This window comes from Sorex fumeus, unplaced genomic scaffold (assembly GCF_029834395.1).
Source record: "Sorex fumeus unplaced genomic scaffold, SorFum_2.1 ptg000143l, whole genome shotgun sequence".
Lineage (NCBI taxonomy): Eukaryota > Metazoa > Chordata > Mammalia > Eulipotyphla > Soricidae > Sorex > Sorex fumeus.
Window position 1 is genome coordinate 1,597,351 of NW_026606200.1, and position 22,287 is coordinate 1,619,637.

The 22,287-nt window shown below is 58.6% G+C and overlaps 1 protein-coding gene across 1 annotated transcript in view; it reads left to right on the forward strand.

Moving 5' to 3' along the window:
- The window catches only part of CUL1 (cullin 1), a 34,972-nt gene extending 13,461 nt beyond the window's left edge, over positions 1–21,511 (forward strand). Inside the window, exons 2-21 of the mRNA XM_056106795.1 lie at positions 740–914; positions 1,974–2,141; positions 3,479–3,529; positions 3,681–3,771; positions 5,160–5,323; positions 6,249–6,411; positions 8,906–9,036; positions 9,988–10,095; positions 10,174–10,280; positions 12,473–12,521; positions 12,686–12,817; positions 13,222–13,339; positions 13,988–14,064; positions 14,799–14,930; positions 15,892–15,984; positions 19,521–19,568; positions 19,640–19,722; positions 19,998–20,103; positions 20,293–20,406; positions 21,077–21,511. Coding sequence (XP_055962770.1) covers positions 740–914; positions 1,974–2,141; positions 3,479–3,529; positions 3,681–3,771; positions 5,160–5,323; positions 6,249–6,411; positions 8,906–9,036; positions 9,988–10,095; positions 10,174–10,280; positions 12,473–12,521; positions 12,686–12,817; positions 13,222–13,339; positions 13,988–14,064; positions 14,799–14,930; positions 15,892–15,984; positions 19,521–19,568; positions 19,640–19,722; positions 19,998–20,103; positions 20,293–20,406; positions 21,077–21,157 — 2,191 coding nt within the window. The 3' untranslated portion in view covers positions 21,158–21,511. The remainder of the gene's footprint in view (positions 1–739; positions 915–1,973; positions 2,142–3,478; positions 3,530–3,680; positions 3,772–5,159; positions 5,324–6,248; positions 6,412–8,905; positions 9,037–9,987; positions 10,096–10,173; positions 10,281–12,472; positions 12,522–12,685; positions 12,818–13,221; positions 13,340–13,987; positions 14,065–14,798; positions 14,931–15,891; positions 15,985–19,520; positions 19,569–19,639; positions 19,723–19,997; positions 20,104–20,292; positions 20,407–21,076) is intronic.
- Positions 21,512–22,287: the final 776 nt, after the last annotated feature.

Consider the following 22,287-nt stretch of genomic DNA (forward strand, 5'->3'; position numbering starts at 1 on the left):
TGACTTTGATATGTTTGGTTTTTATTTTAAAATTGAAGATCTTTCCAAATGAAGTGTTTTGTTTTTTCTTTGATTAGGAAAGCCTTCTCCAACCTGAGATTGAGGAAATTTGTGTATTTGGCTCTGTAGTTACTCTTAATGTATTTTAATTTTCCATACACTTGTACTAGAGCTGGGAATATGGAATCTCTCCTAGAAACGGCCACTTGCCCCTAAATGAATCTTCGCTCGCTGAGTTAAAGTCTGTCAGTAATAAGTCCTGAGGCCCCCCAGAATACTGCTGATTTCCTTTTTAATTTTACTCCACATGTGCAGATAAACCAGGGTGCTGTCGCAGGTCACGGCAACGAGCCTGGTTCCCTCCCGCCCCTGCCCGTCCCCACACACTGTCCGCCTGTGACGGGTCCCGGTACGGTGACGTCTCTTGGTCGGCGCGCGTCTCTGTCCCGGCGTCCGTCTGCCCGCTGACCAGCCGTGTGCTTCCTCGCCTGCCTCGTGAGGGAGGGTGGGTGGAGGCGGCTTTTTCCTGGGGCGACGCTTGCCCTCGTCTGCGGCCTGGCCTCGGACTGCGCGCCTGTTCGTTCTTGGGCGCGTTGCCCCCGTCCGTCTCCGAGGCGGGGCCTCCTTCCCGGGGCCCCCCTTGCTCTCTGGCTGCAGCGGGACCCGGCCCCCGCCAGCTTGTTGGGGGGCCACGCGTGCGCTGTCCCCGTGGACCTGCTTTCCTTGACCCCCTGCCCAGCCACGTGTATAACTACTGCACTAGCGTCCACCAGTCCAGCCAAGCCCGGGGGGCCGGCGTCCCCCCCTCCAAGTCGAAGAAGGGCCAGACGCCCGGGGGAGCTCAGTTTGTCGGCTTGGAGTTGTACAAACGGCTGAAAGAGTTCCTGAAGAATTACTTGACAAACCTTCTCAAGGTAAGCGCTTCACAGGTAACGCTCAGGAGCGTTGGTACGGACACGGGCCGAGTCGCGGAATAGCGGCTTAAGTGCTGAGTCTCTGTCTTTTCTTTTTTCTTCTGTAAGCCGTGTCCTCTTTCTTCATTTCTTTAGAAGTTTTACGAGAACTGTGTCCGATCCTCGGACTTGAGTTATTCCCCATTTTGCATTTGACGTTTGAAACTGCTGCGCTGTCCTGCTCTAGTTCGGGGCGCAGAGAGCGGCGCCCCTGGCCGTGTTGGAGCCCTGTGCTCTGGCATCTGGGGTGGGGATGGGGTTTGGCCCCTTCCCACCCCCCCCACCCCCCCGGTGCCCTGTCTCTCCCTCTCCCACTGCCCTCCCGGCTGCCCGCGCCTTACCTGGGAACGAGTTTCCCGTTGTTTCCCTTAATTACACACTCACGGGAATCACGACCCTGACTGCGCGTTTCCCACCCAAGTCCTGGGCTGCTGTAGTTCTGTTCCCCCAGCGGGGCTGCTGGGATCTTTGTAAGCCGGGCATTTCACGACTCTTGGGTCTGATGGAGGCGACGCATGAACAAATTGAATAGTGCGCTCTCCTGGAGACTAAATTATTAATATTCAGGGAATCAGATTTTTTGAGGAATGGTTTTTTTGGTAGGATTTTTTTTTTTTTTTTGGCCATGCCTGGCAGTGCTCGGGGGTCAGTCCTGCTGGTGCTCTGACCACATGTGCTGGGGCTTGACTCCAAGTTCAGCCAGATGCACGGCAAGCACCCTGACTGCTGGACTACTGCGCCGACCCCTTGGACGCAGAACTTTAAATCCTAATAAGCAGGGATTTCCTTTGTATTCTTAAAGTTTACGGGACTTTCTCTGCATGCGTGTGTGTATTTAATACGATGAGAAAAGTTCCAGTTTGAGACTGATTTCTGTGAAGATTCTCTCTTGGGTCCTCGTGAGCTGGACGCTGAGCGGTTTCAGCCTCATCCAAGTTCCTGTAGCGGCTCAGTGCCCCTGAGCCCGGCCCCGCGGGGTTTTACCGCGGGCCTGTTCCCATTCCGTTCCACGCGCCCTAGGACGGAGAAGACCTGATGGACGAGAGCGTCCTCAAGTTCTACACACAGCAGTGGGAGGACTACCGGTTCTCGAGCAAAGTGCTCAACGGCATCTGCGCCTACCTCAACCGCCACTGGGTGCGCCGCGAGTGCGACGAGGGCCGCAAGGGCATCTACGAGATCTACTCGGTGAGCGCGGGGGGGGCCACCCTGGCCGGGCTCGGGGGCTACAGGCGGTGCCGGGTGGAGGGCGGGCGCCCACCTGCCGGGCTGTTGCACGGAGACTTTCAGCAGTTGGCAGTTGAGTGTTGAATTTTTAGATATCAATTTGGGGGTTGTTTGTACAAGTTTTTGTTCGGGGCCCGCACCTGGTGATGCTCAGTTGACTCCTGGAGGAGCACAGGGGACCCCAGGATGGACCCTGGCTTGGCTGCGCGCGAGCCGAGTGTCCCGCCTGCTGTACTGTCTCTGGCCCGCCCTGCACGTGTCAGCTTGCTTCAGACTGTAGACCGTGAGAGAGCACTCTCTGAGCTGGTTCAGAGCCTCTGCTGACAGGCTGCAGCGACGGCACAGCGGGAAGGCGTTTGCCTGGCACGCGGCTGACCCGGGTTCGATTCCCAGCATCCCATATGGTCCCTGAGCACTGCCAGGAGTAACTCCTGAGTGCATTGCCAGTTGTGACCCAAAAAGCAAAAAAAAAAAAAAATCTGTGGTGAGGCGCCAGAGCGACAGTGAGGGCAGCTAGGTCACTTGCGGCTCCAGGCCTCACGCCCTCGGGTTGATCCCTGAGCACAGCCAGTGTGGCCCAGACTACCCCCGCCACGCCCCTGAGAAAGGAATCACAGGGTGGGGCTGAGGCTGTGACACAGGTGTTGCTGCCACCCCCGCACTCCAGCACTGTCCCCTCACAGCAGCGGGGGCCGTGGCTTCTGTGGGCCACACACGGCGGGAGCTCGGGGGTGGGCGGGTCCTCGGTTTCTCCTTTAGTGGCGTTTGTGCTTGCGGTTGACTTTCTGGCCTGCCCCCGGTGTGGGAAACTGCCCCCACACACACACACACACCCCTGCGCCCACGCCCCGTGTCGGCTCTGCCACGTGGACACTCGCACGCGGCCCTGGGCCGGGCAGGAGCCTGTCGCTGTGGGAGGAATCCTCTCGGTGCCAGGCAAGCCCCGACTCGGACTGTGTTTGACCCCAGAGCGTTTTGTCTTTTCCTTGGGACCACCCCCGGCAGTGCTCGGGCCCCTCCTGAGGCCCGCAGAGCCTCCCCCCCGTTCCATGAGCCCCACAGAGCGTTTGTGCAGATGGAGCCCATGTTGCCCCCCAGCGAGGCTCTGGATGCACGTGGCTCTCATCTCGCCGCCAGCGTGGCACCTGATAGGCGGTTGGGGTCCTGCTTGAGTTACATCAGAGTGACCCTGATTTCTTCGTCTGATGCTTGATCTTCTCCAAGTTGTCCTCTGAAGTGTTGACGCCAGAGCGTGTGGGCGTCTCACCCTTCTCTCTCTCTCTCTCTCTCCCCTCCAGCTGGCCTTGGTGACCTGGAGGGACTGTCTGTTCAGGCCGTTGAACAAGCAGGTACTGTCCGCGTGTGTGTCCCCCGCGGCCCCACTGTCGGGCTCCGGTCTCCTCGAGTCTCTCCCTGGCTGCGGGCAGACATTCAAAGGGTTTGACCGACACGTCCTACATCCTGTAACCCATGTGCCTTCCCTCTCTGTCCTTGCCGAAGGTCACAAATGCTGTTTTAAAGCTGATCGAAAAGGAGAGGAATGGCGAGACCATCAACACCAGGCTCATCAGTGGCGTGGTACAGTCCTACGGTAAGCGGGGCTGGGAGCCCGGCCTGAGGGGCCACGTGGGCAAAGCTGCTAGGTTCTCTCTCTTCTTTTTTTTTTTTAGGATTCTTTTTTTTTTTTTAATTTAATCACCGTGAGACACAGTTACAAAGGTTTCGTGTTTGAGTTTCAGTCATTCAATAATCGAACCCCCATCCCTCCACCAGTGCCTGTTCTCTACCACCAATGTCCCAGTATTCTCCCGCATCCTCCTCCTCCCCCTGCCCCTGTGGCAGACAATCTCCCCCCATACTCCCTCCACTTTGGGGCATTATGGTTTCCAGTGCAGATGCTGAGAGGCTATCCCGTTTGGTCCTTGATCTACTTTCAGCACACATCTCCCATCCCCAACCATCCCTCCAGCCATCCTTGACTCAGTGATCCCTTCTCTGTTCCAGCTGCCTTCTCCCCAGCTCAGGAGGCAGGCAGTCAACTATGGGGCAACACTCCTGGCCCTTGTGTCTACTGTCCTTGGATGTCAGTCTCATGTATTTTACGTTCCACAAATGAATGCAGTCAGTCTATGTGGTACTCCGTTTTCTTTACACTAATGTGATGCTGCTTGATTTTATTCATGTGTTTTTTTAAATTTGCCTGATTCTTGTGCCTTTGAGGAGATTTTGATACATTCAAACTATTTTCAGGTCTCATGCCAAATGACTGGGCATATAATCGTATCATTAATGGAGACAGATGCTAAGCAGTAAACTGTATCAGCTTGAAGGGGGGGATTAAAATGATACATTTTGAGAACATAGGTAACATTATAATTCTTCATAAGTTTAAGGATTTTTAAATTCTCTTCTTTTTTCTTTTTCTTTTCTTTTTTGGTCGAACCAGTGATACTCAGGATTTACCCCTGACTCTGCACTCAGGAATTACTCCTGGCAGTGCCCAGGGACCATATGGGATGCCGGAGATCAACCCCTGGTCTGCCATGTGCAAGGCGAACACCCTACCCTCTGCACTGGCCCCAATTTTTTTTTATTTTAAATTGAATCACCACTAACATAACACAGTTACAAAGTTGTTCATGATTGGGTTTCAGTCATACAATGTTCCAAACACCCACCCCTCCACCGGTGTATATTTCCTACCACCAGTGTCCCCAGGTGCCACATTTCCCCCCACCCCACCCCCCAGGACCTTTCCAAGTTCAGTTGAAGTCATTTTGTTACCCTTAAGCGTGTAGGAATGAAACAGCCTCCGTGAGCGTCGCAGGGACCATGGCCCATGCTGGCCATAGCTCCGAGTTCCCTGCTGTCCGGCGGCTGGGCAGGGCGAGGGGCTTGCTTCCCCCACCATGAACACGGCCCCTCGTTGACCGGGTTCGAGAGCCGGGTCATGGAAAGATAGCGCCTGTGTCTTTGCAGTGGAGCTGGGGCTGAATGAAGATGACGCCTTTGCCAAGGGCCCCACGTTAACGGTGTATAAGGAGTCCTTTGAGTCACAGTTCCTGGCTGACACCGAGAGATTCTACACCAGAGAGAGCACCGAGTTCTTGCAGCAAAACCCGGTCACGGAGTACATGAAGAAGGTGCGGCCGGACGAGGGTCCTGGGGACAGGGAGTTGGGTGGGAGCACAGCATCAGAGGCAGCTTCCGGGGAGGCTCTTGGTGTGGGGTGCCCGGCTGCCCGCTCGTGGGCACCACCGGGCTACGGGCCCGCCTCTTCCCCAGCCCTTCCTGGCGGGATTCCAGCATTGGGGTGGGGCTGCTCTTGGCGGCTTCCGCACAGGCCCTGGGGCCGCCCATGCCCGGCCTCATGGGGACAGCTGTGTCCTGGCGTGCTCGGGGCACCCAATGTGCTGTCCAGGGGGCTCTGTTCTTGCGCTGTTGGTGGGCAGCAGTGTCCTGTCCTGACAGCCTTCCGCCCCCAGCCATCGATTGACCCACTGATTGGGGTCGCACCCAGCAATGCTCAGGATCACTTTGGCGCGGCTCAGGGGGCCCTGTGGGGCCGGACATCGAAGCGGAGAAGGCCACTGTCCTGTCTGCGCCCCTCCGTGCGCGTGCTCAGTGATGGGCAAGGGAGAGCCGAGCTGTTCCTGGACTCTTCGTTAAATCTAGTGGCCGACCTTTTCGCGCAGCCCTTCCTGGGGACCGCAGCGCCCCTGGCTGCGGGAGCGGCAGTCAGCGTGGGTCTTCGTCGAGCGCTGTGTTGTGTGGGAGAGGCGCCGTGGGGTCTCTGGGTCTCTGAATGCCGGAGCTGAAGTGCTGGCACAGTGGGGAGGTGCTTGCTTTGCACGCAGCAGACTCGGGTCCCGTTCCCGGCACCCCCTGTGGTCCCCCAAGCACCAAGAGTGATTCCTGAGTGCAGAGCTGGGAGTGACCCCTGAGGATCATTGCTGGGTGGGCCACTGACCCCCGTGCAGCAGGAACCGTGGGACAAGAACCCGCGGTGGTGGCATCTGCTGTCCCCAGAATCAAAGGGCTCCTCCCCCCTCTCCCTCGCCCCCCCAGGCCGAGGCCCGGCTGCTGGAGGAGCAACGGCGGGTGCAGGTGTACCTGCACGAGAGCACGCAGGACGAGCTGGCCCGGAAGTGCGAGCAGGTGCTCATCGAGAAGCACCTGGAGATCTTTCACACCGAGTTCCAGAACCTGCTAGATGCCGACAAGAACGAAGGTGGGCCCACCCGAGCCCGGCCCTGGCTGCCTGGCTGCGTGTGAAGCTCTAGACTCCAAGGGGGGCTGGGTGTGTGTGTGTGTGTGTGTGTGTGTGTGTGTGTTATGTGAGGGTGTGTGTGTGTGTGTGTGTGTGTGTGTGTGTGTGTGTGTTGGTGTGTGTTATGTGAGGGTGTGTGTGCTGTGAGGTGAAGTTCTGGACTCCGAGTTGCCGTGTGTGGTGTACGCGTTTGTGTGGAGAGAATAGCTCAGCTCTTCTCCTTGACCTGAGAGCGTTTAGCTTCAGGCGTCCAGAGGTGAACTTTGCCTGTGTGAGTTCTTGGAGGTGCGGCTGTTTGTGACGCAGTTCCCCTTATTCGCACACATTTCAGTGGGCCGTGTGAGGAGCCCAGGAGAGGACTGGTGGGTGCTGGAGTGTGAGCACAGCGGGAGGGCACTTGCCTTGCACACAGCCCGCCCAGGTTCTGCCCAGCACCCGACGTGAACCCCCGAGTGCCAACAGGAGTGAGGAGGAAGCCCAGAGGACTGTCAGGTGTAACCCAGAAATGAAGAAAAGGTCGATGGTTGGGGGCAGAAATGTGACTCAGGTGGCCCCAGGCCCCTCAGACTCCCCAGAGTGACAGCTCCTCTCCTCTGCCCCCAGCTAACCAAAATAAAATAAGATTGGTGGTTTGGGGTTTGTTTTTTGTTTGTTTTTTAACTTTAAATGTAGGAGTACTGCTGTTTATTCAGCCATTGACTAAGCTGGCTGAAGCGGTCATGAACTTGACGTTTCTTTTATTTTTTACATTTTTTTAATTGAATATCCATGAGATAGACCATTACAGAGCTGTTCATAGTTGGGTTTCAGTCGCACAGTGACCCAGCACCCATCCCCCCACCGGGGCACATCTCTCACCACCATGTCCCTCGTTTCCCCCCCAACACCCACCCCCGGCCTCCCTCCGTCAGAGACATTTTCCTTCTTGATCTCTTTTCCTTTTCCTTTCGTGCATTGTGGTTTGCAATACAGGTACTAAGAGGTCATGGTGTTTGTTCAGGTCACTCAGTATTTTTATCAGGACAGTAAGACTGGAATAGCTTTTTAACTGGGTGGCAGCTTTGGGGTGTGGATGTGACTGCCAAGGCTTCCGGAGTACAGGGAGGTGGGGGGAGGTAGCCCATCCCGATCCCGAGAAAGCCTGGAGATCTCAGTCACAAAGCCCCAATTACCTGAATTTTCAGCAGATTAGATCTCGGTGAGGTCCATCCTGAGATGGTGGAGTCAGGTCAGGGATTATGGCGGCGATTTTGGAGCAAGTGGCTGCCAGGGGCTCTGCTTGGGCGGGCACCAGGCTGACCCGCCCCCCTCCAGTTTACCCTGGTCTGTTCCGCTATGCGAGGGTCTAAGATTAACTGCAGCTTGTGATCTCTTCTGAGATTTATTTATGGGTCTCTGAGGAAAGGCCAGTCAATGAGCTTGTATAGCTGAGCTGGAGGTGGTTTGTGGGTGTGGCTCCCACATTCCTCACTTTCGGTTGTTTAATTTTTTGGTAAACTTGGCCAGACCCCAAGTTGTTGGGATCCAGCCAAAGGCACAGTGGCAATTTGGGGGTGTCAAGAAGCCTGAAGGCACTATCAGGCTGCTAATGCATCCCCCCCGTAAGTACAGGTTGACCTACTAGCAGCATCATACCCCCAGAGACGGATGTTTAGATTTGGCATTTTTCTTCTTTGGCTCTCGTAAATTGTATGCCATACAGAGATTAAATGAAGAGTTTGGGGACCTTTTATAATCCATCTGTTTTACCAGGTTAGATATTTCTCATCTCCTTAAATTCCTTTTTAAAAGATATTTAGTGCCCAGTTGCTGGCTCCTGGCTTGGCGCTCTGGCCTGCCCTGGGAAGTGGCGTTCCCCCTGGGAAGCGCGGGGCTCAGCAGCCCCGGCCCCAGCCCGGAAAGGCCCAGCCCAGCTCTGGGCTGAGTGTCGCTGGGAACAGCACCTCGGCCCCCTGCTTGGGTGTCTCCTTCCCCACCAAAAAACACTCGTGCCCGTGTGTCAGGCACAAGGAATGTCTCCGTTTTGAGAACGCTGGGGCCGAATGATAGCGGAACTGGTAGGGCTTTTGCCTAGCGTGCAGCTGAGCCCGGGTTCAGTGCCCACCAGCCCATTTGGTTCTCCGAGCACTGCCAGGAGTAGTTCCTGAGTGCAGAGCCAGAGTAAGCCCTGAGCACTGCCAGGTGTACCGCCTTCTCCCCCAAAAGACGTCCAAGAGAATGTCGGGCGTCTCAGATGAAGGTCCTGCAAAAGGGATTTCTCCCTTGGAAAGTAGCTCCTCTAGCAGCATGAGTGCACTTTCTTTCGGGAATCCCTACGGAAATAGGAAGTGCTCGATGGTCGTCGGTGCCTTGGGTTGTCACAAAGTGCAGTGACTCGGGGGCGGCGGGGGGGGGTCACAGAACGGGGGCCACTTGTCTCGGCGCACACAGTAACGGGCGCACCTTCTCCTTGCAGATTTGGGCCGCATGTACAATCTGGTGTCCAGAATCCAGGACGGCCTGGGGGAGCTGAAGAAGCTCCTGGAGACACACATCCACAATCAGGGCCTCGCGGCCATCGAGAAGTGCGGAGAAGCTGCGCTGAATGTGAGTCGGGCCTCGGGAGGGCGCCGGGCGAGAGTCTGCAGGTACAGGCCACCTGGGGCCTGGCTGCTGCTGGCCCGGGACCCTTCGGGAGGCCGCTGGCCCCCTTTTCCTCTCCCTCTGCCATTCTCTGGCCGTGGGTTGGCGGCCGCCTTGGCTGGCAGGGACCCGTAGGGGAGGCATTTGTCACACCCCCACCCCGGGGCCCCATTGCGGTATCTGTCGTCCAATTCAAACTTTCTGCCTCGTGGTGCTTGGGGGACCTGTGGGTGCTGGGATCTCACGGACAGGAGGTAGGGGCGGGGCGTGATGTAATCGTCTCATTGGGAAACAGGGTTCAGGGAAGTGGGGTGACCAAAGGGGCCTCTGAGTGAAGGCTGCTCTTGGGGCCCGCTGGCTTTGAGGTCGGGGGTTAGCGCACCGATGGGGGCAGCTGATTTGGAATGTGAAGCTGGAGGCAGTGCAGTGAACTGAGTTCAATACAGTTATTCTAGCAACACAAAGGGAAGCGGGCCTCGAGGCGGGAAGGCCTAGACTACCCTGAGCTGGGGCCTCAGAGCCAAGGACAGACGGAAGGAAAGGAGTTAAAGGGGGAGAGGGAGGAGGCAGATGGCGGGTCACTGGGGCTGAAGGACAGCCGTCGTCTGCCCGAGCCAGAGGGCCAGCAAAGCCAAAAGTAGGAGTTCAGCTGCAGTGACCAGGCTTGAGTGTGTGTGTTCTCGGCCCCGTGCTGGGCTCTGCGTGGGGCTCTCTCCACGGAAGCCTGAGGGCCATTTTCTGTGCCCAGGCGGAGAGTGTGCTTCTCGACAACCCCAGACCGGGCGGCCTGTGTGCCCTGCTGCTGGCCCCGGCGCTGTCCACTGGTCCTACATCTTTAGGGGCTGCTCGGCCTGGGCGCGTCACGGCCTGTTGGGTCCCTGCTGTAACCGACCTCGCTTCTGTTCCCACACGCAGGATCCCAAAATGTACGTGCAGACGGTGCTGGACGTGCACAAGAAGTACAACGCCCTGGTCATGTCAGCCTTCAACAACGATGCCGGCTTCGTGGCCGCGCTCGACAAGGTGGGTGTGTGGGTGCCATGGCTCTGGGGGGCTGGGGGGGGCAGCGCGTGACCCCAAACGGCACTTGTGGCCCTGCAGGCTTGTGGGCGCTTCATCAACAACAACGCGGTCACCAAGATGGCCCAGTCGTCTAGCAAGTCCCCCGAGCTGCTGGCCCGCTACTGTGACTCCCTGTTGAAGAAAAGGTATGGTTCGCTCCTGTGACTCAGTCTCCCTGGTGGACTAGATTACAAATTACCTCAGGCTGTATGTACCTCGGAGCTTGTTTTATCTTATTTTGGTATCATGTGTCACACCTGGCTGTGCTAAGGTGCGGAACATAAAACTAGATCCTGGCTCTCTGGTCAGGAATTATTCCTGGCAAGCTTAGGGAACTGTATGGTTTGCCAGGGATCAAACCTGGGTCGGCCACATGAAGGCAAGTGCCCTCCCTGCCGTACTATCACTCTCTCTTTAAAATATTTTTTAAATGTTCTTATTGAATAAACTTGTGTGTCTGTTCCACGGGGCTCATGAATTGGTAGATGCAGCCGATGGATGCAGTGTTCTTTCCACAGGGCCCATGAGTGGGTATATGCTGCCGTTGGACGCAGCGTCTGTTCCATGGGGCTCTTAAGTCGGTGTAAGTGGCCGATGGACACAGTGTCCATTCCACAGGGCCCACGAGTTCGTATATGCGGCCGATGGACACAGTGTCCATTCCACAGGGGCCGTGAGTCAATGTACGTGGTCATTGGATGCAGTATCTGTTCCACGGGGCCCACGAGTTGGTATATGCGGCCGATGGACACAGTGTCCATTCCACAGGGGCCATGAGTTGGTGTACATGGTCATTGGACGCAGTGTCTGTTCCACGGGGCCATGAGTCGGTTTATGTGGCCACTGATCGTCAGGTTCCGCGTTCACCGCTGCCCATCCCTGATAGGCACTTTTCCCACCCCTGCTGGCTCCCTCTTTCCTTCCCCGGGCCGGGCAGTGTCTCGCGTGTCTGGCCTCTGAGTTTTGTGACTAATGCCATGATCAGTTGGAGGGTACATTAGCGTCTCTGTGTCTTCTTCAACGGTGGGGTGACAACTCCAGGGGAGTTCCGTGTGGAATCCCGGTCTGCGCCGTGTCACGTACTGGGGGTGCGTCTCCGGTCACGTTTCCCCAACTGTCGGGGTGAGCCGTGTCCGCCCGCCGGCTGTCTGCTTCAGACAAGTGGGTCCCGGTTCCTGCACCCGATGTTTAATCGGGGGATTTGCTTTTCTGTGGGTCACTTTCACGAGTTTGTTCTTTCCACACCTGGGTTTGGTTCTTAGCCCCGGGTTGTCTGCTGGGCACGAACTCCCTCTCAGTGACCGGCCCGGGGGAGGGCCCTGCCCTGGGCCCGTGGGGCTCTTCAGAGGCGCCCCGGTCACTTCTTTGTGCTTTTGCTCCCTGGCTGTTGGAGACATGTCTGCCCACGTCTCTGAGGCCACCGATAGCCGTCCCCTCAGTGTCCTCTGAGAACCTGGCGCCCTCGGGATTCCATCCAGAGTTGGTTTCTATGGGTCATGGTCGGTAGTGGTCAGTGTGATCGCCTTCGCCAGAAGGGTTGTCCCTCGCCCGGGGTCGACCCCTGGCTCCCGGCTTCACACCAGCATGGCCAGCCTGTCTGCTCTTCCCAGGCCTGTGGGGAGGGTGTGCAGGGCTGGGCGCTGACATGCCTGGAACCCGTCCCGGCCAGAGCTCGCTCAGCTGTGGGGGCATTGTAGGTGGGTTTTTAAGGGCCTTTGTGAGGGGCCCTTGAGGTCCTTCACCCCCGAATCGCATGACTTCCCCTGATTCTGACTGCGGACAGAACTGGTTGGCAATAGACTAAACCCTCTCGAAGCTACTGTGACTGTTGGAACCATAGAAGGTAAACTCGGTGCCTTTTTATTTTTTCACGGTCAATCAATTAGAAAAGTCAGTCTTGTTTGCCTACATTTCATGTGATCTCTTGGTAGAAAACTTCTTTAGAATTCTCTGGAGGCTGGAGTGATAGCACAGCGGGTGGGGCATTTGCCTTGTACACGGCCGACCTGGGTTCGATTCCCAGCATCCCATCTGGTCCCCCGGGCACCGCCAGGGGTAATTCCTAAGTGCAGAGCCAGGAGTAGCCCCTGAGCATCACCGGGTGTGACCCAAAAAAACAAAAGAAAAAAAAACAAGAATTCTCTGGGTGGCATCTAATGATCGTCTGCTGTTGCTTTTGCCTGGTGGCGCCTGTGGCCCCTTGGCAGTCTGTCTGTCTGTCTGTGTGTGCTGGGGGGGGGGGGGGGGGGTGCGGCCTCCCTCTCCCCACTCCAAGGTCTGGAAGCCAAGAGGCTGATGTGTTTGTAAACATTGTGCCTTTTGAAACATTTTTTTCCAGTTCCAAGAACCCAGAAGAAGCTGAACTGGAAGATACGCTCAATCAAGTGGTAAGGTGCTTACTGGTGCCCGTTTCCCCGCATGCCCGCCGGCCACGTGCCGCTGCCTGGGGCTGGTCAGCGCTGGGCAGGACTATGAGCCGCCAGCACCAGGCCCTGGGGGTGCTGGGTGCCCCCACACACAGGGCACCTACCGTGCGCTCCTGGGTTTGCAGATGGTGGTCTTCAAGTACATCGAGGATAAGGACGTGTTCCAGAAGTTCTACGCCAAGATGCTGGCCAAGCGCCTGGTGCACCAGAACAGTGCGAGCGACGACGCGGAGGCCAGCATGATCTCCAAGCTCAAGGTGGGCGAGCGAGGCCCTGGGGGAGCCCCCGGCTCTCAGCTCTGTCTCGGGCGTGGCGCCCCACAGCTCCCGGCTCTTCTTGCCCGGCCTGCCGACGGCTCCCCTCCCCGCGCTGCACTCGCTCTGCGTTCTCTCTGGGCGCTTCTCCCGCGTGCCCCGTCCAAGCCCACACCCCCGCCATCCTCTGGACTCCCTGTCCTCAGTGACGACCCCCCCACCGCAGTTGGCTTGGGGACGCAGAGTCTGTCACCCCTCTGCCGTGCTCGTGTGCGTGCAGGCGCTGGGCGGAAGGGACTTCGAGCGGCATCCGAGGAGGGAGCGCGTGCCTTGCGCCCTGGATTTCTGTGCGGGCGCGTCTGTGCCCGCGGAAGCCCGTGAGCCAGCCCCCCGCTTGTCCATTTCAGCAAGCGTGCGGCTTCGAGTATACCTCCAAACTCCAGCGGATGTTCCAGGACATCGGAGTAAGCAAAGACCTGAACGAGCAGTTCAAAAAGCACCTGAGCAATTCCGAGCCCCTGGACCGTGAGTACCACGCGCGGCGTGACCGCCTCGAGCCAGTGCCACCCGCGCGGGCAGGGGCAGAGCGAGGGTTGCCGTCAGCCGGGGCCACACCGCAGGCCCCCCCAGGAGCCCTGGCCTGGCCACCTGGGCTGCCCACAGTCGGCTCCAGTTTCCGCGGCCTCAGCTTGACGCCCTGGAGGGGGTTTCCGGGTGATGCCGGGATGGCTTAGACCCTGGGGCCCGCGTGGGGCAGGTGAAGGCGACGCCATGGTGGGCGTCACTGCCCAGACACAGCAGACTTTGGGCGAAGGTGGGGTTCCCGCCTCTGGGGAGACAGCCACGATCCGCCGCAGCCCGTCCTGGGGCCGCGGGCTGGGCCTCAGGGGGCTCACCCTGTCGGGCGCCTCGCACAGCAAAGTCCGCTGGATCCGGGAGGGAGGGGGCTGTGTTTTGGGTTTTTTGAGTTTGGGGGAATCACCAGCTTGACAGGCTGGAGGAAGGGCATGAATTCTGACTGAAGTGCAACGGGGAAAGTCATCCTGGAGGAAGGTTCCGACACTGACCACTGTCGGGGTTTAATTGAATGGGGTCGTTTCATTAGGGGAGTAGCTTGCGGGGGGCGCCCGTCACGCGCAGCCGCTTTGGGGTGACACTCTACATCTCCCCCAGTGGATTTCAGTATCCAGGTCCTGAGTTCCGGGTCGTGGCCCTTTCAGCAGTCCTGCACCTTTGCGTTGCCGTCAGAGGTAAGACGGCAGCACCGCTGCTGTGGGGGGTGTTGCGAGGGGGTCAGTCTGCTCCAAGACGGGCAGCAGGAAAAGACTCGCTTGTCGTCTTTTTCTTGCTGTAAAATCTTGGGAGCAATCAGTGGCTGAATAATTAGCAGTACTCCTACATTAAAAAAAAATTAGGGGAGCAGGGGCTGGAGCAATAGCACAGCGGGTAGGGCATGTGCCATGCACGCAGCCGACCCAGGTTCGATTCCTAGTATTCCATATGGTCCCCCAAGCACCGCTAGGAGTGATTCCTGAGTGCAGAGTCAGGAGTAAACCCTGAGCATCGGCTGGGTATGACCAAAAAAGAAAGGAAGGGAGGGAGGGAAGGAAGTCAAGGGTCTGGAGCGATAGCACAAGCAGGGAGGGCGTTTGCCCTGCGTATGGCCAACCTGGGTTCGATCCCTGGCATCCCATAGGGTACCCTGAGCACCTCCAGGAGTGATCCCTGAGTGCAGAGTCAGGAGTAAACCCTGAGCATTGGCTGGTGTGACCCAAAAAGCAAAAAAAAAAAAAAAAAAATGGGGAGTATCCCCGGCCGTGGGATGGAGCCCAGGCTGCCCTGTGCAGGGCCCGGGGCACCGCTCAGCCCCGGCCGCCTGCCGGGAGGGTGCGTCTGGGCACTGCTCCTCCCCGCCGGGCTCCGCAAGAGCCTCCCACGCCACTGGGTCCGTTCGCGGGGCCCCTGACGCTCTCCTCGCCCCCAGCTGGAGCGGAGTTACCAGCGCTTCACGGCTTTCTACGCCAGTCGGCACAGCGGCCGGAAGCTGACGTGGCTGTACCAGCTGTCGAAAGGGGAGCTGGTCACCAACTGCTTCAAGAACAGATACACTCTGCAGGTAGGGGCCCCTTCGCGTTGGCCGACACGCTCCCGCCCGCGAGGGGCACGCGCCACCACTCAGGAGGCAGAACCCAGCGGCTCCTGCCGTGGAGTTGAGAGTCAGGTTCTGGGGGCACAGGCCGGCCGGACCCCACAGCCTCGCATCTGCTCTGGAGAGACCCGGCTCACAGGGGGAGGCCCGGGGAGGCCTGGAAGAGCCGGGTGGCTCGGAGCCTGCTGCTTCCCCTGCCCCCATTGTTCTCCTCGTGCCGCTGGCAGGTTCCGGCCTGACCCCGGTGGGGAGGAGCGTGGCTGCTCTCCACGCACACGGACGATTAGGGCACAGGCGCCAGGTCTCGGAGTTGGAGCGCGCGCGGGTTCAGGCAGGCCCAGAAGCAGAGGACACTGGCCGGAGCGGTCGTGCCTGGCACACACACATCCTCGGCATCACATGTGGTGCCCAGAGCACTGCCGGGAATGGTTCCCGAGCACAGAGCCAGGAGTAGCTCCTGAGCACCGCTGGGTGTGACCCGGTCCTATTTATTTATTTGATTTTTTTTAAGGTGCCCAAGCTCAGTAGAAATTTGATTTGAAAAAGGAAGGGACAGGGCCAGAGCCATGGGGTGGGGGGGCGCGTTTGCCTTGATTTGCCTTGCACGGGGCCGCCCCGAGTTTGGTCCCCAGCATCCCATATGGTCCCCCAAGCACCGCCTGGAGTAATTCCTGAGTGCAGAGCCAGGAGTAACCCCTGAGCATCGCCTGGTTTGACCCCAAAGAAAAGGAAAGAAAGAAAAAGGAAGAGACATGGAGAGGGCATCTGTCCTTATGCGCGTTAGGGCTCAGCGTTTGTGTTTACCGCATGCGAGAAGGAAAACCAGGAGGGCTGGGGAGCCGGGGCGCTGGTGCAGGGCTTCCCCCGAGCACCCCACCGGCCGCGCGTTTCACGCTGGCTTCTCTCTTTCATGTGGGGGACCTCAAAGGCGTCCACCTTCCAGATGGCCATCCTGCTCCAGTACAACACGGAGGACGCCTACGCCGTGCAGCAGCTCACGGACAGCACCCAGATCAAAATGGTAGGGGCGGGGCCAGAGTGGGCGTGGCGTGGCGTGGTCTGAAGGGTGGGGGCGTGGTCTGGGTTGTAGGGGGCGGGGCGAGGGGCGTGGCCTGGAGAGTGGGGGCGTGGTCTGGGTTGTAGGGGGCTGGGAAAGGGGCGTGGTCTGGAGAGTGGGTGGGGCCGTGGTGAGAGGCGTGGTCTGGGGAGTGGGCGGGGCCGTGGCGAGAGGCGTGGTCTGGAGAGTGGGCGGGGCGGGGCGAGAGTCGCCCCCCAGTGCCTAGTAGAAACATTCGCGCTCTCGCAGCTTCAATAGGACTTTTTCAAACGCTCAGATCTGCAGCACACTGGCACACACGTTCCCCTCCCGCTTCCCCCGGCGCCCCTCTGATCCGAGTGTGGCGACCTAGCCATCCCCCCGCTAGTCGGGCCTTCCCCCCAGTGTTGGCAGCTCTCTGAGCCTGCCCGGCAGTTCGCTGGACCCGGCCGCCTGGGGCCACCTCTCAGCTGGACCTCTGCCGCCCCGCGGAAGGGGCAGTAGGTGCTTCCTCAGGGGGACGCTTCCGCGCACCCTGCGCCCCCCACTCTTCTGTGTCAGTCCTGTTCCCACGCGGGGACTCAAGCTCAGTCCCCGGCACCGACCTGCTGTGTCTCTGGGACAGCCACAGCACCTTGCCTGTCGCCTCTTTGAGGGGCTTCTGCCCTTGCCCATCTCACACATCTGTGCTGGTCCCTGCATGGTCGGGGTGACGCCCCCTTCTGTGGGCCAGGGGTGCCCTCACGCTCGTTGCCCGGCCTGGGGCTCTGGGCATTGTTCCTCCCACTCTGGGTTGGGTTGGGGTGTTTCGTGAACAGACTCTCACCTCGGTTTTAAGAGAGTCACAGGATTGTCCGTCTGTCTGTGTGTGTGTGTGTGTGTGTGTGTCTCTCTCTCTCTCTCTCTCTCTCTCTCTCTCCCGGGTCACGGCATTTCCTGCACCTTCCTCCCCGCCCTCTCCCCTCTGATGGGGGCCGGGTGGGGCCTCAGCTGCCTCTTCTCGGGCAGGGCCGTTGTCAGGTTCAGCTCTGCTCCCTGGAGCGTGTCTCGGACTCCTGCGGCTGAGATATGCTCCGGGTCTTTGGGATTTAGTATTAGCTTTTATTTGAAGAACTTTTGAATTGTTCCTACCTTTACTTTCTTTTTTTTAGCAATACTGCTGTGCACATTAACTTAAATTATATGAGTTTTCAATTTGAATTTTCAGTTTTCTTGGGTGAACCCGAGGGTGGGTTTGCTGCGTCCCGTGAGCTCTGAAGAAGGGTGTCCGTGTGGGCTTCGTGGGGTCTCCACCTCCCCCATCACAGCCGCCCTGGGGGCCGGGCCTCTCTGTGGTGTCCGTGTGTGGTGTCCAAGGACCTTCCGTGTGCTGACCGGCCCCTCCCTGTCAGCTTTGGAGAAGTGTCCTTTGCGGGGGTGGGAAAATAGAGCTCAGAGTGCACACATGCATAAGGGGGTCCCAGGTTCAATCACTCACACTGCCTGATCCTCCAGACTCAGGAGCACTGGGGTGTGGCCCCCAAAAAGTAGGCAGGACAAGCCAGTTCATAGGCTTGCTCGGTTTGGTTTGGGTCATACCAGCAGTGCCCAGGGCTTACCCTGGCTCTGCACTCGGAGGTCACTCCTGGTGCGGGTCAGAGGGACCGTACGGGGTGCTGGGGATTGAACCTGGGTCCGCTGTGTGCAGGTACACGCCCTGCCTGCTATACTAGCCCTCCGGCTCCTTGGCTCATTTTTAAATTGGGTTATTTGTCCTTACCGTGTGGGAAGAGCCCCTCGTGTCCTTCCCTTGCCCCATGGCAGACACGCCGTGTGGATCCTTTCTCCCGTTCTCTGGGTCACCAGTCTCACACATTTTCTGTGATTTTTCCCCCTTTCGTTGTACTTGATCCGAGGAAACATTGCATAAGTCAGGGTCAGAGGTCCTTTGCCTTTCGAATGACCCTGGCAGACATGTTAGAGGTCAGTTGTCCAGTTCCCTTCTTGTAATCTGCGCGTCTGTCCTTTGCTGCGGCCAGATCCTCCGTGAGCCCCGGTTCACTGCACCTTGTAGGCAGAGGCGCTGGGCATGGGGTGGAGGTTGCCCTGGGCTTCTAGATTCCTGGGGTGGTGGTTTGGTGTCTTCATACTAAATCATCAGCACATGAGCCCGGGGTGGGGTGTCTTCCGTTACGTGGGTCATTGCACCTTTCGGCCATTGTGTAACCTTCAGACTCTTCGTCTTCCGCCGCTAAATGAATCTGCTCCGAGGTGTTGTTGCTTTGACACTGTTGCGAATGGAGTTGTCTGTCCGGTGCCAGTAGGGGAAACTCAGCCGAGGGGTCACTGCGTGGAGATCGTTGATCTCGCAGCCTGAGGACGCCCTGGTCTGGGTCTGGATTCCTCGGGGATGTTTGAATGTACAGTGACCTGCAGATTCCGGGTTTTACCCAGGCCTTGCCCCCCTGGTGGATGAATGCCTTTTCCTTATTTTGCTTGCATGGTCTTTCTTCTGGTTACTGTGTCTGGCATATCAAGTACTCTCGGTAGCTTGCCGGGCTCTCCGAGAGGGGCGGAGGAATCGAACTCGGGTCGGCCATGTTGGCTGCGTGCAAGGCAAATGCCCTACCGCTGTGCTATCGCTCCAGGTCTTTCTTGAGGAGTTTCTTGTGATTTCATACAGTGCTGGGCAGAAGTTTGTCCTGTTTGTGAGCTCGGGAGAAACTTCCATCACTGTAAAGTGTGTTGTTAACCAGGGGGTTTCCTCAGTGTCCTAAAGTAGAACATTGGTAAAAAGTCGTAGAGACCAGAACAGTGGTCCAGTGGCAGGGCTTTTGCTTACTGGCAGCCGACCCTGGTTCAATCACCGGCACCCCATATGGTCCCCCAAGCCCTGCCAGGAATAATCCCCGGGCTCAGAGCCAAGAGTAAGTCCTGAGCCCCCCCTGGGTGCAGCCCAGAAACAAACGTGGAAAGTGTTTTTGCTTTAAGTTTATCTCACGCGTCTCCCCTCTTCTGTCTCCTTGTCTGGGTTTGCCGCTCTCTGTGGAGCCCCGCAAGGGTCGCAGACAGATCCCTTGGCGTCCCTTTTCCTTCCCTTGTGCCTTAGATGTCAGGGGGCTGCAGGAACCCCGGGTTATTGCCTTGGTCCTTCCTGAACTTGCCTTCAGGCCTTGGTGCACCTCCCTCCATCGGGCCCGGACCAGGAGGCTGGAGTGACCAGACCCATGTTGAGTGGCCCAGTCTCAGCTGTGGCACGTGTCCACACGGGGTCCTGCATCCCGGGTCTGAGGCTGGCCTGACCTTGTGGCCTCATGGTGTGAGCCCAGTAGGGGTGAGGGGAGATGAAGGACCCGTTTCCCTCCCAGCCACCAGGCCGAGGACTGCCTGTACTTGGGATCAGCAGTTCGGGGACCCTCTGGAGCCCTCCCTCTTCCCTGCGGGCACAGTCCCCCAGGCGCCTGGTTTTGCTCTGGGAATGGGGACGGACGTCGCCACGGGAAGTGCCATTCGCCCCCACTCACCCCTTCTCTTGCCCACAGGACATCTTGGCCCAAGTCCTGCAGATTCTGCTGAAGTCCAAGTTGCTGGTAGGTTTGCGGGGCCCCTCACGCGCGGGCCACCTCTTCCCGAGGGTCAGCTGACGGCCGTGTCCTTCTAGGTCTTGGAAGACGAAAATGCAAATGTGGACGAGGTGGAATTGAAGCCAGATACTTTAATAAAATTATATCTCGGTTATAAAAAGTAAGGCCCCTAATCAGGAGGGGACCCCGGCTCCCACCTGGCCCCGATCCCTGGCCTGGCCCCGATCCCTGGCCTGGCCCGTGTTGTCACAGGGTGGTGCGGAGCGGGTCCTGCTTCTCCGTGCCATCGGGGTCTTGGCATTACGGCTCCCGGCAGGAGTGGGCGCCTGGGAGATGCACGAATGGGCGTCTGGGAGATGTGCGAGCGGGCAGGGGATGGGGTGTCCGCGGCGTTTCCTGAAACTACGGTGACAGGCGTCCCTCTTGTCCCGACAGTAAGAAATTAAGGGTTAACATCAACGTGCCGATGAAAACGGAGCAGAAGCAGGAGCAGGAGACCACCCACAAGAACATCGAGGAGGACCGCAAGCTGCTAATCCAGGTGCCGGCGGCCCTGCAGACCCTCACTTCCTGTCCCCGCTGGGTGGGGTCTGCCCTCTGCGGGCCCTTCCGGCCATGATAGTCCAGCGGGGAGGGCGTTTGCCCTGCAGGAGTGACCCCCGAGCGTCACCGCGTGTGACCCAAACAATAAATCGATGAACATGCCCGTTTTTCCTCCTTGGCGACACAGGCCGCGATCGTGCGAATCATGAAGATGAGGAAGGTTCTCAAACACCAGCAACTCCTCGGGGAAGTGCTCACTCAGCTGTCCTCCAGATTCAAGCCTCGGGTTCCTGTCATTAAGGTACAGAACCGCCTCGGCGGTCAGAGCCATCGTGTGTGGGGCGGGCGCCTGCCTTGATCCGGCAGACCCAGGCTCCACCCCCGGCCTGCCGTCTAGTCAGTCCCCCGAGCACCACGGAGCCAGGAGTCATCCCGGAGGGTCGCCGGATGTGGCTCAGAAGTCAGAAAAAGAGAACAAGGAAAGACGAGAGCAGCAGGCTGATCACGCAAAGCAGCCTGACTGGTTCATGTGTGGGTTCCTGTCCCCGAAGGGGGTGATTTTTTTAACGTGGCTGACATAGGACCCCCACGATGAGTAACAGCTCTAGAGTCTGAGTTAGATGGGACCAACCTTCTAGAAGGTTCCCTGACTTCTCCAGGGCTCTGGGCTGACATTGGGGCATAGCACCCACCCCTGAGCTGTGCTGGTATTCCCGAGTCGCTGGTTGGCGCCTGTGCACGCGGTCGTGCCAACTGCCCCGTGTAGCCCGGCCCGTGCAGACCCTGGGGGCAGTGGCGGAGACCCCTGGCAGACAGGCCGTGCCACTCCAGTGCCACACGTAGTGAGACGGAGTCTGGCATCGCCGCCGTCAACCCCACCCCGGCTGGGCTGTCCGCGGGCAGGAGGCCGGGCCAGGAAGCTGCTGGCTGGGCTTTTGACCACTCTCCCTTTTCTCTTTAAAAACGCCCAGAAATGCATTGACATTCTGATTGAGAAGGAGTACTTGGAGCGTGTGGACGGCGAGAAGGACACCTACAGTTACTTGGCTTAGCGCTGGCGGAGGCGCTGACCGTGCCCGTTAGCTCCTGCAGAGACTGGCCGAGCGGGGCCCGTGTCCGGCTGTCGGGCCGCCCCGCGCAGCCCTCAGACCGGCCTGGCCCGCGGGGCTGCATGTGGCCGCATTCCAACCCACCCACCGGCTCCGGCCCGCGGTCTGCGGCGGCCCCGAGCCGGGGAGCGCGCCCAGGCGGACCCACGCGTAATCTGCTATGAGAAACCATTTGTATAGTGTGTTTCATTTTTTAATGTGTGGAAATAAAGGAAATTAAAGGATTTCTGTACAAGTTGCATTGGTTTTAAGTTTTACTAATTTCTATATGTAAATAAAAGCTATAAAGATTATGGACATTGATCCTGGCGTGTCTTCCTGGGGTCTGACCCTCGGGCCCTGGGTTTTCTTTCTGAGAATGTGAACTTTCCCCCGTGTCATCTCCCCTCCCCCACCCCCAAAACACGCATGCTCGTGTCTGACAGGTCTCGCTGGCCCCAGCTGCTCCTGGATCCCGAATGCCCTTGGCGGTGGCGAGAAATTACAACCCAAGAACAGAAGCGAGCTGGGGGGCGGAGGGCGGATCACGGGCAGGAACCCACAGCCCCCTCCCCGCAGCCAGGCACCTGACGAGACCCTCCCTCACCGGGAGCCCGCCCTGCCTCTCTCTCCCCAAAGGATACAGACGCAGACAGACAGACGGAACCTCCAGGCCAGCCGAGCAGCCTCTGACCCCGCTGGGAACCAGAGCAGGAAGACCCTGGCAACAGCTGCCCGGGTAGGATGCCCCTCCGGTAGGACCCCTGCGCAGCTCAGCCTGCACGTCCCTGGAGTCCCCAAGAAGCCGGGGCCCCTTGAGGGGGTCGCTGTGCACCCCCTCAATGGAGACCTGGGCCTCCATCTCCAGGCCCAGCTGGCACAGACCTAAAGTGGGGGGTGGTGGAATGTTTGGGTTGGGGCCACACCAGCGTGCTCAGGGCGCACTTCTGGCTCTGCACTCTTGGCTGTGCTGGGGGGACCATATGGGGTTCTGGGGGTTGAACCTGTTGGCCACATGCAGGGCAGACGCCCTCCCCACTTACCATCGGGCCCCAGCGTGCACTGTTACTTCCAGCGCACAGCCCATGCCAGGC